At 46.7% G+C, this 19286-nt stretch overlaps 1 protein-coding gene across 2 annotated transcripts in view; it reads right to left on the bottom strand.

The window, feature by feature from the left end:
* PEX5L (peroxisomal biogenesis factor 5 like) overlaps positions 1–11129 on the bottom strand; it is a 536497-nt gene extending 525368 nt beyond the window's left edge. The window contains exon 1 of one of the 2 annotated variants that reach the window (XM_069727261.1): positions 10842–11129. In XM_069727261.1, the coding sequence (XP_069583362.1) occupies positions 10842–10862 (21 nt within the window). In that variant the 5' untranslated portion in view covers positions 10863–11129. The remainder of the gene's footprint in view (positions 1–10841) is intronic. The other variant, XM_069727262.1, reaches the window with a different exon arrangement.
* Between the last annotated feature and the right edge of the window lie 8157 nt (positions 11130–19286).

The raw sequence follows: 19286 nt of genomic DNA, 5'->3' as shown, positions 1-19286 counted from the left end.
GGATTTTTTATTTTCACGCCCGGGCGTTATAAACTTTCGTGAAGCACTTGGGGGATAAAAGTGCTCACGACACAACTAAATAAGTTCCTTAGGGGGTCTAGTTTCCAAAATGGGGTCATTTGTGGGGGGTTTCCACTGTTTAGGCACATCAGGGGCTGTCCAAACGCGACATGGCGTCCGATCTCAATTCCAGTCAATTTTAGCTTGAAAATGTCAAGCGGTGCTCCTTTTCTTCTGAGCCCTGCCATGCGCCCAAACAGTGGTTCCCCCCCACATATGGGGTATCAGCGTACTCAGGACAAATTGGACAACAACTTTTGCGGTCCAATTTCTCCTTTTACCTTTGAGAAAATAAAAAATTGGGGATTTTTTATTTTCACGCCCGGGCGTTATAAACTTTCGTGAAGCACTTGGGGGATAAAAGTGCTCACGACACAACTAGATAAGTTCCTTAGGGGGTCTAGTTTCCAAAATGGGGTCACTTGTGGGGGGTTTCCACTGTTTAGGCACATCAGGGGCTGTCCAAACGCGACATGGCGTCCAATCTCAATTTCAGCCAATTTTAGCTTGAAAATATCAAGCGGCGCTCCTTTCCTTCTGAGCCCTGCCATGCGCCCAAACAGTGGTTCCCCCCCACATATGGGGTATCAGCGTACTCAGGACAAATTGGACAACACCTTTTGGGGTCCAATTTCTCCTTTTACCTTTGAGAAAATAAAAAATTGGGGACTAAACCATCATGTTTGTGGAAAAAATAGGATTTTTTTATTTTCACGCCCGGGCGTTATAAACTTTCGTGAAGCACTTGGGGGATAAAAGTGCTCACGACACAACTAAATAAGTTCCTTAGGGGGTCTAGTTTCCAAAATGGGGTCATTTGTGGGGGGTTTCCACTGTTTAGGCACATCAGGGGCTGTCCAAACGCGACATGGCGTCCGATCTCAATTCCAGCCAATTTTAGCTTGAAAATGTCAAGCGGCGCTCCTTTCCTTCTGAGCCCTGCCATGCGCCCAAACAGTGGTTCCCCCCCACATATGGGGTATCAGCGTACTCAGGACAAATTGGACAACAACTTTTGGGGTCCAATTTCTCCTTTTACCTTTGAGAAAATAAAAAATTGGGGATTTTTTATTTTCACGCCCGGGCGTTATAAACTTTCGTGAAGCACTTGGGGGATAAAAGTGCTCACGACACAACTAGATAAGTTCCTTAGGGGGTCTAGTTTCCAAAATGGGGTCACTTGTGGGGGGTTTCCACTGTTTAGGCACATCAGGGGCTGTCCAAACGCGACATGGCGTCCAATCTCAATTTCAGCCAATTTTAGCTTGAAAATATCAAGTGGCGCTCCTTTCCTTCTGAGCCCTGCCATGCGCCCAAACAGTGGTTCCCCCCCACATATGGGGTATCAGCGTACTCAGGACAAATTGGACAACACCTTTTGGGGTCCAATTTCTCCTTTTACCTTTGAGAAAATAAAAAATTGGGGACTAAACCATCATGTTTGTGGAAAAAATAGGATTTTTTATTTTCACGCCCGGGCGTTATAAACTTTCGTGAAGCACTTGGGGGATAAAAGTGCTCACGACACAACTAGATAAGTTCCTTAGGGGGTCTAGTTTCCAAAATGGGGTCACTTGTGGGGGGTTTCCACTGTTTAGGCACATCAGGGGCTGTCCAAACGCGACATGGCGTCCAATCTCAATTTCAGCCAATTTTAGCTTGAAAATATCAAGCGGCGCTCCTTTCCTTCTGAGCCCTGCCATGCGCCCAAACAGTGGTTCCCCCCCACATATGGGGTATCAGCGTACTCAGGACAAATTGGACAACACCTTTTGGGGTCCAATTTCTCCTTTTACCTTTGAGAAAATAAAAAATTGGGGACTAAACCATCATGTTTGTGGAAAAAATAGGATTTTTTATTTTCACGCCCGGGCGTTATAAACTTTCGTGAAGCACTTGGGGGATAAAAGTGCTCACGACACAACTAAATAAGTTCCTTAGGGGGTCTAGTTTCCAAAATGGGGTCATTTGTGGGGGGTTTCCACTGTTTAGGCACATCAGGGGCTGTCCAAACGCGACATGGCGTCCGATCTCAATTCCAGCCAATTTTAGCTTGAAAATGTCAAGCGGCGCTCCTTTCCTTCTGAGCCCTGCCATGCGCCCAAACAGTGGTTCCCCCCCACATATGGGGTATCAGCGTACTCAGGACAAATTGGACAACAACTTTTGGGGTCCAATTTCTCCTTTTACCTTTGAGAAAATAAAAAATTGGGGATTTTTTATTTTCACGCCCGGGCGTTATAAACTTTCGTGAAGCACTTGGGGGATAAAAGTGCTCACGACACAACTAGATAAGTTCCTTAGGGGGTCTAGTTTCCAAAATGGGGTCACTTGTGGGGGGTTTCCACTGTTTAGGCACATCAGGGGCTGTCCAAACGCGACATGGCGTCCAATCTCAATTTCAGCCAATTTTAGCTTGAAAATATCAAGTGGCGCTCCTTTCCTTCTGAGCCCTGCCATGCGCCCAAACAGTGGTTCCCCCCCACATATGGGGTATCAGCGTACTCAGGACAAATTGGACAACACCTTTTGGGGTCCAATTTCTCCTTTTACCTTTGAGAAAATAAAAAATTGGGGACTAAACCATCATGTTTGTGGAAAAAATAGGATTTTTTATTTTCACGCCCGGGCGTTATAAACTTTCGTGAAGCACTTGGGGGATAAAAGTGCTCACGACACAACTAGATAAGTTCCTTAGGGGGTCTAGTTTCCAAAATGGGGTCACTTGTGGGGGGTTTCCACTGTTTAGGCACATCCGTGGCTGTCCAAACGCGACATGGCGTCCGATCTCAATTTCAGCCAATTTTAGCTTGAAAATATCAAGCGGCGCTCCTTTCCTTCTGAGCCCTGCCATGCGCCCAAACAGTGGTTCCCCCCCACATATGGGGTATCAGCGTACTCAGGACAAATTGGACAACACCTTTTGGGGTCCAATTTCTCCTTTTACCTTTGAGAAAATAAAAAATTGGGGACTAAACCATCATGTTTGTGGAAAAAATAGGATTTTTTATTTTCACGCCCGGGCGTTATAAACTTTCGTGAAGCACTTGGGGGATAAAAGTGCTCACGACACAACTAAATAAGTTCCTTAGGGGGTCTAGTTTCCAAAATGGGGTCATTTGTGGGGGGTTTCCACTGTTTAGGCACATCAGGGGCTGTCCAAACGCGACATGGCGTCCGATCTCAATTCCAGCCAATTTTAGCTTGAAAATGTCAAGCAGCGCTCCTTTCCTTCTGAGCCCTGCCATGCGCCCAAACAGTGGTTCCCCCCCACATATGGGGTATCAGCGTACTCAGGACAAATTGGACAACAACTTTTGGGGTCCAATTTCTCCTTTTACCTTTGAGAAAATAAAAAATTGGGGATTTTTTATTTTCACGCCCGGGCGTTATAAACTTTCGTGAAGCACTTGGGGGATAAAAGTGCTCACGACGCAACTAGATAAGTTCCTTAGGGGGTCTAGTTTCCAAAATGGGGTCACTTGTGGGGGGTTTCCACTGTTTAGGCACATCCGTGGCTGTCCAAACGCGACATGGCGTCCAATCTCAATTTCAGCCAATTTTAGCTTGAAAATATCAAGCGGCGCTCCTTTCCTTCTGAGCCCTGCCATGCGCCCAAACAGTGGTTCCCCCCCACATATGGGTATCAGCGTACTCAGGACAAATTGGACAACACCTTTTGGGGTCCAATTTCTCCTTTTACCTTTGAGAAAATAAAAAATTGGGGACTAAACCATCATGTTTGTGGAAAAAATAGGATTTTTTATTTTCACGCCCGGGCGTTATAAACTTTCGTGAAGCACTTGGGGGATAAAAGTGCTCACGACACAACTAAATAAGTTCCTTAGGGGGTCTAGTTTCCAAAATGGGGTCATTTGTGGGGGGTTTCCACTGTTTAGGCACATCAGGGGCTGTCCAAACGCGACATGGCGTCCAATCTCAATTCCAGCCAATTTTAGCTTGAAAATGTCAAGCGGCGCTCCTTTCCTTCTGAGCCCTGCCATGCGCCCAAACAGTGGTTCCCCCCCACATATGGGGTATCAGCGTACTCAGGACAAATTGGACAACAACTTTTGGGGTCCAATTTCTCCTTTTACCTTTGAGAAAATAAAAAATTGGGGATTTTTTATTTTCACGCCCGGGCGTTATAAACTTTCGTGAAGCACTTGGGGGATAAAAGTGCTCACGACACAACTAGATAAGTTCCTTAGGGGGTCTAGTTTCCAAAATGGGGTCACTTGTGGGGGGTTTCCACTGTTTAGGCACATCAGGGGCTGTCCAAACGCGACATGGCGTCCGATCTCAATTTCAGCCAATTTTAGCTTGAAAATATCAAGCGGCGCTCCTTTCCTTCTGAGCCCTGCCATGCGCCCAAACAGTGGTTCCCCCCCACATATGGGGTATCAGCGTACTCAGGACAAATTGGACAACAACTTTTGGGGTCCAATTTCTCCTTTTACCTTTGAGAAAATAAAAAATTGGGGACTAAACCATCATGTTTGTGGAAAAAATAGGATTTTTTATTTTCACGCCCGGGCGTTATAAACTTTCGTGAAGCACTTGGGGGATAAAAGTGCTCACGACACAACTAGATAAGTTCCTTAGGGGGTCTAGTTTCCAAAATGGGGTCACTTGTGGGGGGTTTCCACTGTTTAGGCACATCAGGGGCTCTCCAAACGCGACATGGCGTCCGATCTCAATTCCAGCCAATTTTAGCTTGAAAATGTCAAACGGCACTCCTTTCCTTCTAAGCCCTGCCATGCGCCCAAAAAGTGGTTCCCCCTCACATGTGGGGTATCAGCGTATTCAGGACAAATTGGACAACAACTCTTGAGGTCCATTTTCTCTTTTTACCCTTGGGAAATTAAAAAAATTATTGCTGAAAGAACATTTTTGTGACTAAAAAGTAAAATGTTAATTTTTTCCTTCCATGTTGCTTCTGCTGCTGTGAAACACCTGAAGGGTTAATAAACTTCTTGAATGTGGTTTTGAGCAGCTTGAGGGGTGCAGTTTTTAGAATGGTGTCACTTTTGGGTATTTTCTGCCATATAGACCCCTCAAAATGACTTCAAATGTGAGGTGGTCCCTAAAAAAAATGGTTTTGTAAATTTTGTTGTAAAAATGAGAAATTGCTGGTCAAATTTTAACCCTTGTAACTTCCTAGAAAAAAAAATTTTGTTTCCAAAATTGTGCTGATGTAAAGTAGACATGTGGGTAATGTTATTTATTAACTATATTGTGTCACTTAACTCTCTGGTTTAACAGAATAAAAATTCAAAGTTGGAAAATTGCGAAATTTTCGCCAAATTTCCGTTTTTTTCACAAATAAACGCAAGTTATATCGAAGAAATTTTACCACTATCATGAAGTACAATATGTTTCAAGAAAACAATCTCAGAATCACTGGGATCAGTTGAAGCGTTCCAGAGTTATAACCTCATAAAGGGACAGTGGTCAGAATTGTAAAAATTGGCCCGGTCATTAACGTGCAAACCACCCTTGGGGGTAAAGGGGTTAAATTGGAACTAGAGGTGCATCTCACAAAATTAGAATTTCATCAAAAAGTTAATTTGCTTCAGCTTCACTTTATGCTTTGAAGAACTGAAATAAATTAACTGTTTGATGATATTCTAATTTTGTGAGAAGCACTTGTAAGTTGCCGTTTTTGATTAATGTAGTCTGGCCATAAATGACGGGATGTCTATATTTCCTCATACGGTACTATATAAACCAGGCTTAAAGGTCATACATAATAAAATCTGCTAAGACTGTAATCCCAGGAGGAATGCCAGGTGGCACTGCAATGGTTAACGTAGAGTAGGATTACTGTAACAATGCAGAAAGATCAATTCTATAAATGCACATTAAGAAAATGCACAAACCCTCAAAGCAGCGATCCTGAAGAATGCCTGAATATCACATTACTGAATTATGGAAAGGAAAAAAACAGCACACATGGCATGGCTCATTGCTGGCCGCTTGCTCAGGCACATTCATCTTTTTCACGATTACTTTTTCCCTATTCAAATATAGAAAGACATTTACGGTAATAAAATACCAATGTATATTTGCGCATTTATACTGATAAAAGAATAGCAATAATGCGCCTACATTCCATTTTAACAATCTAGTACATTTTAGATGGAATCACTAAATTTTCAGATTATTACATACATTGTCCAGATATAGCATTGGGCCTATTTATAAAATGGCCATTTTCCTGTCCCCCATGTGTGGGGCATCATAGTGGTGCCACCCAAAGGGTCCTGTGTTTGGTACAATAGAGTGTCACATGTATATGATAAAAAGAACAGTGCTAGTTCGAAACGCGTTGTGGCAAACGACATATGTTGTCTGAGTTTCCTTCAGCGCTCCTCGGACTGATTTCTGTTTGACACAAGTTAATTTCATTTGACTCATAATGAAACACTGGCCACCTCATATTATTTTTTTATATTTAATTAAAGATGTAGTTTCTATCCGATGTTTAACTAAAATTCTAGATAGAAACTCTCAGAGAAGTCCCAATTCCAGCTTAACAATTCCTGGGACTCAGTTTAAGACTGGGGAGAATAAGAATTTCATAGCTTGTGCTTGATAAAAAATCTCCCAAAACTTTTGGAGTATCAGTTTAATTTATAACCTTCATGAATTTCGGTGTTTCGCAGCATAAGAAGTAAAACACTGCTTGTATGCATCCAGCTTTATTTCAGTAAGTTGGGCTAGGGTCACATGACTGATATTCTTTCATTCGAGAAAATCATCCTGGTCATGCTAAACCCACTTGGATCAGCCTCTGATCAGAGTATGAGTAGAGTGTGATCAGAGGGTAATCAGATTCTCTCAGACATGGAGAACAGAAAGCTTCTCCATCTTCTACGTGCAGTGTGTCCATGAAAATCAAACCACTATTTTCCACAGACCCATAGGCATGAGTGGCTGAGTGACATCTGATTATCAGAGGCAACTCATGCATGCTGCGATTTTTTTTCCTTGGACCAAATCAGTAGGAGGAAAAAATCATACATGTGCCTGACCTCATTGATTGGTCAGATGACAGGCTAATCATCTACTAAATGATATAATCCAAAGAGGGCTGGACAGAGACAGTTGTTGGATAATGACTCTGATGATGGGTAAGGACGGAGCTGTTGGGTTAGGATGGAGCTCTTGGGTCAGATGAAGTTGTTTGGAAAGGATGGAGCTGTTGGATAAGGACAGAGCTGTTGGATAAGGATGGAGCTGTTGGGTAAGGATGCAGCTGTTCGTTAAGGATGGAGCTGTTGCGTAAGGACGGTGATATTGGTTAAGGACGGAGGTGTTGGATTAAGACGGAGCTGTTGAATAAGGATGAAGCTGTTGGGTAAGGACAGAAATGTTGGGTAAGGATGGAGCTGTTGGGTAAGGATGAAGCTGTTGGGTAAGGACAGAAATGTTGGGTAAGGACGGAGCTGTTGGGTAAGGATGAAGCTGTTGGGTAAGGATGGAGCTGTTGGGTAAGGACAGTAATGTGGGGTAAGGACGGAGATTTTGGGTAAGGACGGAGCTGTTGGGTAAGGACGGAGCTGTTGGGTAAGGATGGAGCTGTTGGGTAAGGACAGAAATGTTGGGTAAGGATGGAGCTGTTGGGTAAGGATGAAGCTGTTGGGTAAGGACAGAAATGTTGGGTAAGGACAGAGCTGTTGGGTAAGGATGAAGCTGTTGGGTAAGGATGGAGCTGTTGGGTAAGGACAGTAATGTGGGGTAAGAACGGAGCTTTTGGGTAAGGACGGAGCTGTTGGGTAAGGACGGAGCTGTTGGGTAAGGATGGAGCTGTTGGGTAAGGACGGAGCTATTGGGTAAGGATGGAGCTGTTGGGTAAGGATGGAGCTGTTGGGTGCTTTTCCAGTGTAGCCTAACTACTCACGACTGACAAAGTATGGGAATGGGTTATTGCACAGGGTGATTATGAGTACAAGCCTGGCAAAATAACACTCCCCCTGCTACAGTATATCCTGAAACAGCTTGTGAGGGTTGTAATTGCTTTTAACAGAATGGAAAGCCATATTGTAAGTGGATTTAGTTTTCAGATTAATCATGCTATTATATTGAATGAAGAGGCATAACAAAAAAAACAGGAAGACGAGGGAAACACAGCACGAGAAGTACAATAATAACTAGCCAGGCACAATTATTGCATTTCTAATCAAGTTTGAGGACTAAAAATGCATCTGTGGAACATGATCTTAAAGTAGAAGATACTGAGTATATGTTTCTTGTGGCTTTGATAATCAAAATCTGAGTCTACATTTCAGGTTGGCGCATTAGATTATAGCTAATTGATTACAGGATAAACCCCCATTCTTTGCAGAATTCAGAGACATGGACATGACTTAAAAGAACATGACAACTATTGTCCCCAAGTCACCAGCATGTTATGTAAGGTCACACTTAAAGCTTATGTTCACATGAAGCCTCCGTCACAGATTCGACGTGAAATACCTGTCAAAATTGTGCCGCGTAGAGCCTTATTTTATCTGGTAAAATGCCAGACACCATGATAAAAGATAAATATCCCATTACAGTAGATGGGGTGGCAGCATGACATGTCCTTTAACTTTGTTGTTCTGATCTTTGGACAGAGAAGAACAATAGAATTAAGAAACGTAGGTGTGAATAGGGCCTTAACCCTTACAAAACTAAGCAGTATTTTACTTTGATAACTGTGCTAAAACTGATAGCTGGCTGTAGATTTGATCACACATATAAATGGAGCATATAAGACATAACATAAAATGTTTATTGTTGACCTCAGGTATAGACGCAGCACAATTCCAATTTCGGCGCAGCCACATATGCAGCTGTACAATACACACGTTACAGTTAATGGAGTGTATACTGAGGATCTTGTCTCAACAAATCGACAATTTCCATCTCAGTGATCAGCTACACACATAGCAAACTTCAATTTGTCATTTGCGCGCTTTTCCTGCATAAAGGAACCAACCCAACTCTGCTAAATTTTTCAACTCCGATAGTATTATATGTCGGATCTATGTCTATTCTATATTGATTTGACACCTATAACTTATTATTAAATATTACCTAGACAAAAAGAATTGTCAGGAAGCCTGACCTAATAATGGACACAATTAATGTCAACAGGTCCAACTTCTGTCTAAGCTATAAGTCGTTTGGACAATTACTTGTATTTTTATAAGGCTCTGTCTATGTATTAAAAAGCTGAATGTGGACATTTACTCCTCTGCACCAGACAGAAATATACAAGGATGCAACTTTTACACCAAGTTTCTGTATCTTCAGTTTTCATTATATGATAATAGTTTTAATCGTTTCCTTTACAGTTGCCTTGAAAGTGATTCCATTACTATAAAACAGTTTGGCTGATCATTGACAGGTGTTTGAGTAATCATAAAATTTCCCTGCCCGCCATCTTCAGGTTGGGACACTGGGTTCATAGGAAATATTATTTATTCATGCTGATTCCAACAGGTTAGGACATCCATAGCTTAAGTCAGGAAAGGATTTCTCCTGCAGCTGCGGCCCCCAATATATTGTAAAGTCATATCCTAGACCCCCTAATGAAATCAGTGTTATTTCAATGAACATTGATACCATAGGGTATTACTGCCATTACTTCTGCGTGACATTACTGCTTTTAGTTCACATGTGATAATAACCACTAAATACAACATGCAAAGTATAATATATTAAACAAGGCAGAACTTCTCTAACTATATTGCTCAAACATCTGCTCATCTTTCCAAAGACGCATGAAACATGGCAGAAAATGACAAACTATGGAAAATGAAATCCTTCTTTTCTATAATCACAGATATTTTTTGATATACATATTACACTAAGATATTGAACTGAAATAAAACAAAAATTGACACTATATATAAAAAATATAGTAATGCTAATATATGTGCTATTTGGTAATCATATGGATAACTAAGGTTACTCTTATTAATAATAATTATCAGAAATAATAATAACTGGAGCTGAGTTTGGGAACTCACGGGGTTAACACACATCCACTACTAGGAATAGTCATTACAGCAGTATTAATCTGGCCCTATTTCTGGTATGATACCGTGCACGGTAATCGTGTGTGACGTCAGCTGTGATATTGGACTGTAATGTCTGAAGCTGGGCGCTTTGACGTAGCACATTTGCTTTTCCAGCGCATATATATATATTTTTTTCAATGATAGGATTCTGGCTCCATACTGATTAGGACATTAAGGTGAGCTGGTTACATTGAGGCATTCAGGTGGATGCCATCTGCCCAGGCGCTCCTGGCATGCTTACATAGTAGGGTATGTCCCTCCCTTGTGAGGCGTGGGTTTCTAGGCAGGAGAAGGTGGTGTGATTCAAGGTTACAGCCACAATTCCAGGACTTCACATTTTAAAATAGCCACTCTCATTTCCCAAAGAAAAAGAAAATCAATAATCTCACTTAAATTCTTCACTGGGAGATGAAGCGCTTTGTAAATAATGTATGACATGCAGAAATGAGACAAAAGTCACATTAGTCTGGCACAAAGTAGTTTGGTGTGAGCTGGCATGTCCTGGCCAAGAGCAGGGTGGCACCAGGCTAGTGAAGCCTAAGGTGCATTTGTCCTTCAGCTGACATACAGGGGCCATGTGGTCCATTACAGGACAGCAGGCTAGGGGCAGTGGTAAGGAGAACCCTTGAAGTTGTCCATCACTGCTTGGGGTGACTTCCCACACCTGTTGCACATGGGCTGAAGGAGAGGGGCAGGATGTGCTCTTACCTGGATGTGTCCCTGGTACATTGTGCTGCAGGGTCCCCTGGAGAATGTGAGGTGAGGAGGCTGTGGGTGCTGCTGGTGGAGCAGCTCCTTGACCGCAGTCCTGGGAACTGTCCTCCTCTCTGGTGCTGAAGCAGCTGCGGCAGAGACCTCTGAGGAGCACAACTCTGGGAAGAAACTCTCCTCCTCCTCTATGGAACTCTTCCTCGCTGACTGTTCATGTGTTTCTGATGCCTGCACCTCCCCAGGGATCACGAGGGCACCTCCTCCTGCTACTCCGTGCCCACTGCAGGACTCATGGCAGCTGGCAGCGTGACACAGAAATACTACCTGGGACTCATCGGAGAGGATCTCTGTGCTGGTCTCTCCCATTGCTCCATGACATCAGCAGGACCTGCCTCATCTCCCCTCCCCCTCAGCCAGAACAGATCACTGCTCTGTCACCTGCTCCCACCTCTGGACCAGCTCACAGGATCCTGTCACAGAGAGGAAATCCTCAGGGTGACTGACTGCTAAATATACACCCAGGACCCCTGCAGATGATGAAGATGATGCAGCAAGTATTCATCACCAAGGGGAAATGTCTTACTCCAATATCTAAGTGCTCTGCGCTGGCACAGTCTCTAATGCAGCATTATCGGGCGGCCGGATGGGATTGCATTGTGCCGGCATTGTACCGGCATTGTACCGGCTGACTTCAGCAGTCTGGCTGCTCAGGAACTGTGCCTCGTCAGCCGCCTTAATCACAACATCATGTCTGGATGCACAGGCCAGTGCTGCTGCTGTCTGGGATTATGGAAAGTTTCCAGACTAAGGCAGCAGTAATACAATATATTAATGTACAAATGCAGCTGAAATTGTCTCTCCTGCCAACAAAGCCCATTAAAAACATATGACATAATCCTTGTGCCACAGTGGGGACAGGTGGTCATGCAGGGAGATGAATATACTGCCCACGTATACACTTGAAGGACATGTGTATTGTTGTATAATGTGAACTGTGATATGCATTATTAGTGTTATTAATTTGGTTTGGGGAGATGACATGGCTCCGCAAACCATCACTGATTGTGGATACTTCACACTAGACCTTGGAAATCAAGGTCCCAGAGTCTGGAGAAAGAGTGGAGAGGCCACAATTAGTGTTGAGCATTCCGATACCGCAAGTATCGGGTATCGGCCGATATTTGCGGTATCGGAATTCCGATACTGAATTCCGATACTTCCCGCGTATCGGATACCGGAATCGGAAGTTCCCAGAATTCAAACTGAACGCAGCAGCCAATGAGGAATGATTGGAAGTGTGGGCACATCCTGTTTAGCATGGTGGGCATGTAAGTACTGGCAAGGCTTGGATTGGCTGCTGAAATGATGTCACTCTGCACTATAAAAAACGCTGCCGCCATTTTGCGCTCACTCTGCTGTGATTTCAGTTAGGGACAGGACGCTGTGTTCTAACTGAGGGCCAGTCGAGCTTGCTAATTGCTTTATTTTCCTTTCCAAAGGCTAATTTAGCAAAACGCTGTGTGTTCTTCACTGTTCACCTTGCTCTTGCCTTGCAGCGCTGTTTTAACAGCGTTCTGCAAGGTCTCTGTGTGTGTGTGTGCAGCTCACTCTGTAGTCTGTGTGCAGCCATATACCCGGTTGTATTCAGCTCAGGGGGGGTTCACACTGCCTCACACAGTTGTCCTTTTTTGCTCTTAGTGCAGCCTGCTGCACATTTTTTCTCAAATTTCCTATTAGTGTTTTTCCACCAGTCTCCAGCTCTATTGTGGAAAAACACTACATAGGATAACCTAGAGGGGGGTTTTTGGGCCTTGCAGCGCCGTTTACGGCTGTCTGCACGGTCTCCGTGTGAGCCCAGCTCGCCCTGTAGTCTGTGTGCAGCCATAGCCGGTTGGATTCAGCTCAGGGTTCGTTACTGGCTCATACCTTGAGAAAAATTTTACTTTTTTTCAAATAGTGCAGCCTGTTTAAAATTTGAAAAAAAAAAATTCTTATTAGTGTCTTTCCACTCGTATCCAGCTAAATAGTGGAAAAACACTATATAGGATAACCTAGAGGAGGGTTTTTTGGCCTTGCAGCGCCGTTTACGGCTGTCTGCACGGTCTCTGTGTGAGCGCAGCTCGCCCTGTAGTCTGTGTGCAGCCATAGCCGGTTGGATTCAGCTCAGGGTGCGTTACTGCCTCATACCTTGAAAAACAATTTCCTTTTTTTCAAATAGTGCAGCCAGTTTAAAATTTGAAAAAAAAAATTCCTATTAGTGTCTTTCCACTCGTATCCAGCTAAATAGTGGAAAAACACTATATAGGATAACCTAGAGGAGGTTTTTTTGGCCTTGCAGCGCCGTTTACGGCTGTCTGCACGGTCTCCGTGTGAGCCCAGCTCGCCCTGTAGTCTGTGTGCAGCCATAGCCGGTTGGATTCAGCTCAGGGTTCGTTACTGCCTCATACCTTGAGAAAAATTTTACTTTTTTTCAAATAGTGCAGCCTGTTTAAAATTTGAAAAAAAAAATTCCTATTAGTGTCTTTCCACTCGTATCCAGCTAAATAGTGGAAAAACACTATATAGGATAACCGAGAGGAGGGTTTTTTGGCCTTGCAGCGCCGTTTACGGCTGTCTACACGGTCTCCGTGTGATTTAAACTAGCTCTGTAGCCCGATCTGCACCAAAAAAAAAGTTAAGTTCACCAAACACAACTTAACACTTGTGTAGGCCACATTTGAAAAATAATAAAGTTTAGTCCACAATTTACAACATTAGTGTTTCTTACACCTGTTAGGAGGAGCATTTCAGGAATAAGCACACTAAGGCCTTAGTACTTTTCTGCTTATCTTTATCTGTCAACCAAGATGAAGAGGGCAGGGAGTAAGGCACGTGGGCGCGGAGCAGGGAGAGGAGCAGGGAGAGGACGTGGTGATTCTGTGCCTGCTGCGGGCGCCGGTGACTCGTCGTCACTCAGTTTCAGCAGGGAACAGTCCTTCATGCGCAGCTTTGTCGGAGAGCGCCGTGCACCGCTGCTACGTGAAGACCAAATTGAAGCCGTTGTCGGGTGGATGGCAGCTAACGCCTCGGCATCGACTTCAGTTAGTGCCACATCCTCTCAGGCACAGAGCACTGGAGAGCAGCCATCTGTCTCTTCACCACCTGCCAAATTGGCCAGGCAGTCAGAGAGCCCAGGACAGGAGCCGTCTCTACTTCTGTTCTCTGAATCTCTTGGCTTGGAAACGGGGCCAGCCAAGCAGCATTGGAGAAATGGAAGAAGAGGCAGTGTGCAGTGATGCCCAAAAGCTTTATCTCTCTGACTCTGAAGAGGCAGGTGGGCCAGTGCCTCCGGTGACCACAGCGCAGTACGCATCTGATGATGAAACTCAGGTGCCGCTTTCTGATGCGTACTGTGCTGCCGAGACTACCCAGGAGGAGCAGTTGGTGGCAGAGGGTAGTGGAGATGATGAGGTCCTTGACCCATCGTGGCGTGAGGAACAGGAAGGTGGTGGGAGCAGCTCTGAGGAAGAGCTTCCCCTTACGGGCCAAAGAGGGAGAGGGAGGGGGAAGACTGCGGAGTCTGTAGCCTCCACTTTGGCACCCGTTAGGAGCCTGTCTCTTTCCAAAGCCAAAAAGGGCGCTCCCAAGACTTGCAGTGCCTGGTCCTTTTTTGACACAGTTGCAGATGACATTTGTTTTGTCAAATGCAAGCTGTGTCATCAGAAAGTAAAAAGAGGTAAAAGTGTCAGCAACCTCAATACCACAAATATGTGGAAACATGTGCGGAACAGGCACGCGGTGGAGTTACAGAAACACAGTGAAGACGTAGGCCAACCAACAGCGGCAGCTACCACCTCTTCATCTCGTGTTGCCTCTTCCTCCACTGTTGTCCAGAGACCTAGTGTAATTCCACCCACAGCACCACCTTCCCAGTCATCCTCACACTCCCAGTCTACTCTACAGCCATCAGTAGTCCAGGCATGGGAGAAAAGGCGGGCATTCTCGGCCAACCACCCCCGAGCACAGGCTCTGAATGCAGGCATTGCCAAACTGTTGTCCCTGGAAATGCTCTCGTTCAGGCTGGTGGAGACTGACAGCTTCCGTGACTTGATGGCATTGGCAGTCCCACAGTGCAAGGTGCCCAGCCGCTTTTACTTCAGCAGGCAGGCTGTCCCTGCCCTGCACAGGCATGTTGAGGCAAACATAAAACATGTGCTACTGAACGCCGTCAGTAGCAAGGTCCACCTCACCACCGATGCGTGGACCAGTCAGCATGGACAGGGGCGATATGTTTCCCTCACTGCCCATTGGGTTAATGTTGTTGAGCCAGGTACAGATCGTGCGAGTGGCGCAGGACGTGTCCTGCCCACTCCAAGGATTGCAGGAATCCAGTCTGTACGCATCGACTCCTCCTCTTACACCAGTTCCTCTGATTCCTCTCTGCAGGATCCGTCACAGTCCACCTCCACATGGACCCGTGAACGTTTACCTATGACCGACATGAGCACAGCCGTGGCCAAACGTCAGCAGGCCGTCTTGAAACTAGTTTCATTGGGGCATCGAAGCCACACAGCGCAGGAGCTCTGGAATGCCATCAAGCAGGAGAGCGATGTGTGGTTACTGCCAGCGAATCTCCAGCCAGGCATGGTAGTGTGTGACAATGGCCGAAATCTGGTGGCAGCTTTGGCCCTTGGCAACCTCACTCACATCCCATGTCTGGCACATGTGCTCAATTTGGTTGTGCAGAGTTTTCTGAGGGACTATCCGGATCTTGATGCCCTGCTGCACAAGGTCCGCCTAGAGTGTGCTCACTTGCGGCGTTCCAGCTTGGCCAGATCCCGCATTGCTGCTCTGCAGCGCCGATTCCGCCTTCCGGAACACCGCATCATATGTGACCTACCTACCCGGTGGAATTCCACGTTACATATGTTGGAGCGGTTGTGTGAGCAGCAGCAAGCAGTTATGGAGTACCAGCTGCATCAGGCGCAAAGAAGTCGCAGTCAGCGCCGATCAGACTTCACAACCACAGAGTGGGCCACTATGAAGGACGTCTGCCAGGTTTTGCGTCCTTTTGATTATTCCACGCGGATGGCAAGTGCAGATGATGCACTAGTCAGCATGACTGTCCCCCTTATCTGCCTGCTTCAGCAAACTTTGCAAGGGTTAAGGGATGATGTGGTGGAAGAGGTGGAGGATGAGGAGTCACCTTTTCCATCAGCTTCTGGAGAGTCAGCGCCACGTGGTTCCTCACAAAGGGGTACGCAGGGGCCAATTTGTGAGGAGGATGAGGAGTCAATGGAGGAGGAAGAGCTCCGTCCAGAGTAGGGAGCGACACAATTGTCCAGTGGTCAGTGTGTACAGCGAGGGTGGGGTGATGACGAGCGGGCAGAGATCATGTCTCAAGCAGGGGACAGCGTTTCTGGGCCAGTTGGCACTCTGCAGCACATGGTGGATTTCATGCTGCAGTGCCTGAGAAACGACCGCCGCATCGACCACATTATCAACATGCCTGATTATTGGGTGTTCACCCTCCTCGATCCTCGCTATCGGGACAACGTCCAAAACCTCATCCCTGCGTTGACCCGGGAGTACCACGACACACTGGTGAATTCCATCATCTTCTCCTGTCCAACTGAGAGGAGTGCTGCTAGTGCTTTACAAAGCAGCTCAGTGCGTCGAGGCAGTGGGGGAGGCTCTGCCCAAAGAGGGAGCAGAAGCAGTGCCTCTGCCCAAGGCAAGCCCAGTATGGCACAACTCTGGCACACTTTTGTGTGCCCGCCCCAAATGTCTACACCATCACCGGCGGCTCCAGTCAGCAGGAGGCAACGGTTCCGTCAGATGGTGACAGACTACATGGCTTGCCCTCTTACTGTACTCCCAGACGGCTCTTCCCCGTTCAAGTTTTGGGTCTCTAAGCTGGATACATGGCCAGAGCTAAGCCAGTATGCATTGGAGGTGCTGGCTTGCCCTGCGGCTAGTGTCTTATCGGAACGTGTCTTTAGTGCCGCAGGTGGTGTACTAACAGACCGTCGCATGCGACTATCCTCCGATAACGTTGACCGGCTTACTTTCCTGAAAATGAACCAGGCCTGGATCTCGCAGGAATTTGCCACTCCTCTGCCTGATTAAGTAATTGGGTGTCATCCAGGTCTCCTGCTGTGTTCATCTTTCTACCACCTGAACTGCTATTCCTGGGCTCCAACACCGCCAGTTGCGGCTCAGAAGTGCAGGCTGCACAGTAAAAACATACGACCCAGTGTTATTGGGTTTCAGTAACGTCAGCTGATCCCCAGCTGTGTAGCCGGCAATGTGTCCTGCGACCACCACGCTGGCACAACAACTGAAAGAGCCATCTTGTGCAGCAGTAATGCTGCACAAGGAAAAGGTAGCTCTTTTTTTTTAGCTCTTTGCACACGCAGAACTTAACACTTATAAAATGTGTTCACTGATACCGTTATACCGTCCCGGAGCTGGGACTTTCCTTCGTAATGTGACGCAGCACAGCCGTCATTCCTACCCCCTTGGTGCCATGCGCTGCCTCCTCAGCGTTGTTTTAAGCTGTCACGGAGCCTGCGCTGTTCTGTTATCCCTTGGGCATGCCCTATTTGCGCTGCCTGTCTTCTGACATAATTTGGTGTCAGGCTGGCTGCGCCTGTGCGGCCGCGCTGCCCGAGATCCCGCCTCGCAGTGTCTTCTGATTGAGTCACACTGCGGGCCTGGGATCCATGGGCATGCGCAGTGCATATCTTCCCCTCGGGCTCTCGCTCATTTCCCTCCGCCTTCTTTAGACTGTGCGCTGTCAGCTGATCCCTAGCATGCCATGGCCGTGACACCGCACAGTCTGAAGAAGAGGGAAGGAGGGGAGTGAGAGTCGAGGTTATGCACTGTGCATGCCCATGGTTCCAAGGCCCGCAGTGGGATTACGTTAGACGAGACTGCGAGGTGGGATCTGGAGCAGCGTGGACGCACAGGCACTGACAGCCTGACACCAAATTATGTCAGAAGACAGGCAGCGCTAATTGGGCATGGCCAAGGGCTAACAGAACAGCGCAGGCTCCGTGACAGCTTAAAACAACGCTGAGGAGGCAGCGCACGGCATCAAGGGGATAGGAATGACAGCTGTGCTGTGTCCCATTACGAAGGAAATTCGCACCTCCGGAACGGTTTAACGGTATAAAGGGACACATTTTTAGTGTTTACTTCGGTGTTTGCAAGGAGCATAATTAAAAGAGCAACCTTTTCCTTTTGCATCCTTAGTGCTGCACAAGATGGCTCTTTCAGCTACAAACGTCTTGGGGGGGGGGTTAAAGGTTTCCTTTCAACTTGCTCCAATCAGGCTTCGGCCTACACTCTGTTCCTCTGCTCCTCCTGCTGTCCCTGGGCTCTAACACCGCCAGTTGGTGCCTGGAAGTGCTGTGTGCACAGTCAACAGTCGCTCCTCTGTTATTGGGGTTCAGTAACGTCAGCTGATCCCCAGCTGTGTGTGCGGCAATACCTCCAATCTGCTCCTCCTGCTGTCCCTGGGCTCTAACACCGCCAGTTGGTGCCTGGAAGTGCTGTGTGCACAGTCAACAGTCGCTCCTCTGTTATTGGGGTTCAGTAACGTCAGCTGATCCCCAGCTGTGTGTGCGGCAATACCTCCAATCTGCTCCTCCTGCTGTCCCTGGGCTCTAACACCGCCAGTTGGTGCCTGGAAGTGCTGTGTGCACAGTCAACAGTCGCTCCTCTGTTATTGGGGTTCAGTAACGTCAGCTGATCCCCAGCTGTGTGTGCGGCAATACCTCCAATCTGCTCCTCCTGCTGTCCCTGGGCTCTAACACCGCCAGTTGGTGCCTGGAAGTGCTGTGTGCACAGTCAACAGTCGCTCCTCTGTTATTGGGGTTCAGTAACGTCAGCTGATCCCCAGCTGTGTATCCGTCAACGTGTCATGCGACCGCCACGCTGGCACAACTAAAATGTAAGGGGACCTGTCCCCCCCCCCCCCTAGGCGTTTGTTACTGAAAGAGCCACCATGTGCAGCACTAATACTGCACAAGGGAAAGGTCGCTCTTGAAATTATGCTCCTTGCAAACACTGAACTACACACTCATGTAATGTGTCCCCTCACACCGTCCAACTGTCCCGGAGGTGGGACTTTCCTTTGTAATGTGACGCAGCACAGCCGTCATTGCTACCCCCTTGGCACCGTGCGCTGCCTCCTTAGCGTTGTTTGATTCCGTCATGGACCCTGCGCTGTTATGTTATCCCTTGGCCATGCACAGTTTGCGCTGCCCGTCCTCTGACATCATTTGTTGTCGTCCTGGCTGCGCCTGTGCGTCCACGCTGCCCGAAATCACACCTCGCAGTGTCGTCTAATGTGATCCCACAGTGGGCCTGGTGTCCATGGCCATGCGCAGTGCATATACTAGCCTCTCACTCCCCTTCTTCACGCTTCTTCAGACTAGGCGGCGTCAGCTGATCCCT

Source organism: Ranitomeya imitator, chromosome 5 (assembly GCF_032444005.1).
Source record: "Ranitomeya imitator isolate aRanImi1 chromosome 5, aRanImi1.pri, whole genome shotgun sequence".
Lineage (NCBI taxonomy): Eukaryota > Metazoa > Chordata > Amphibia > Anura > Dendrobatidae > Ranitomeya > Ranitomeya imitator.
Note: the sequence above shows the minus strand (reverse complement) of the source record. Positions and strands in the feature narration are given on the sequence as shown.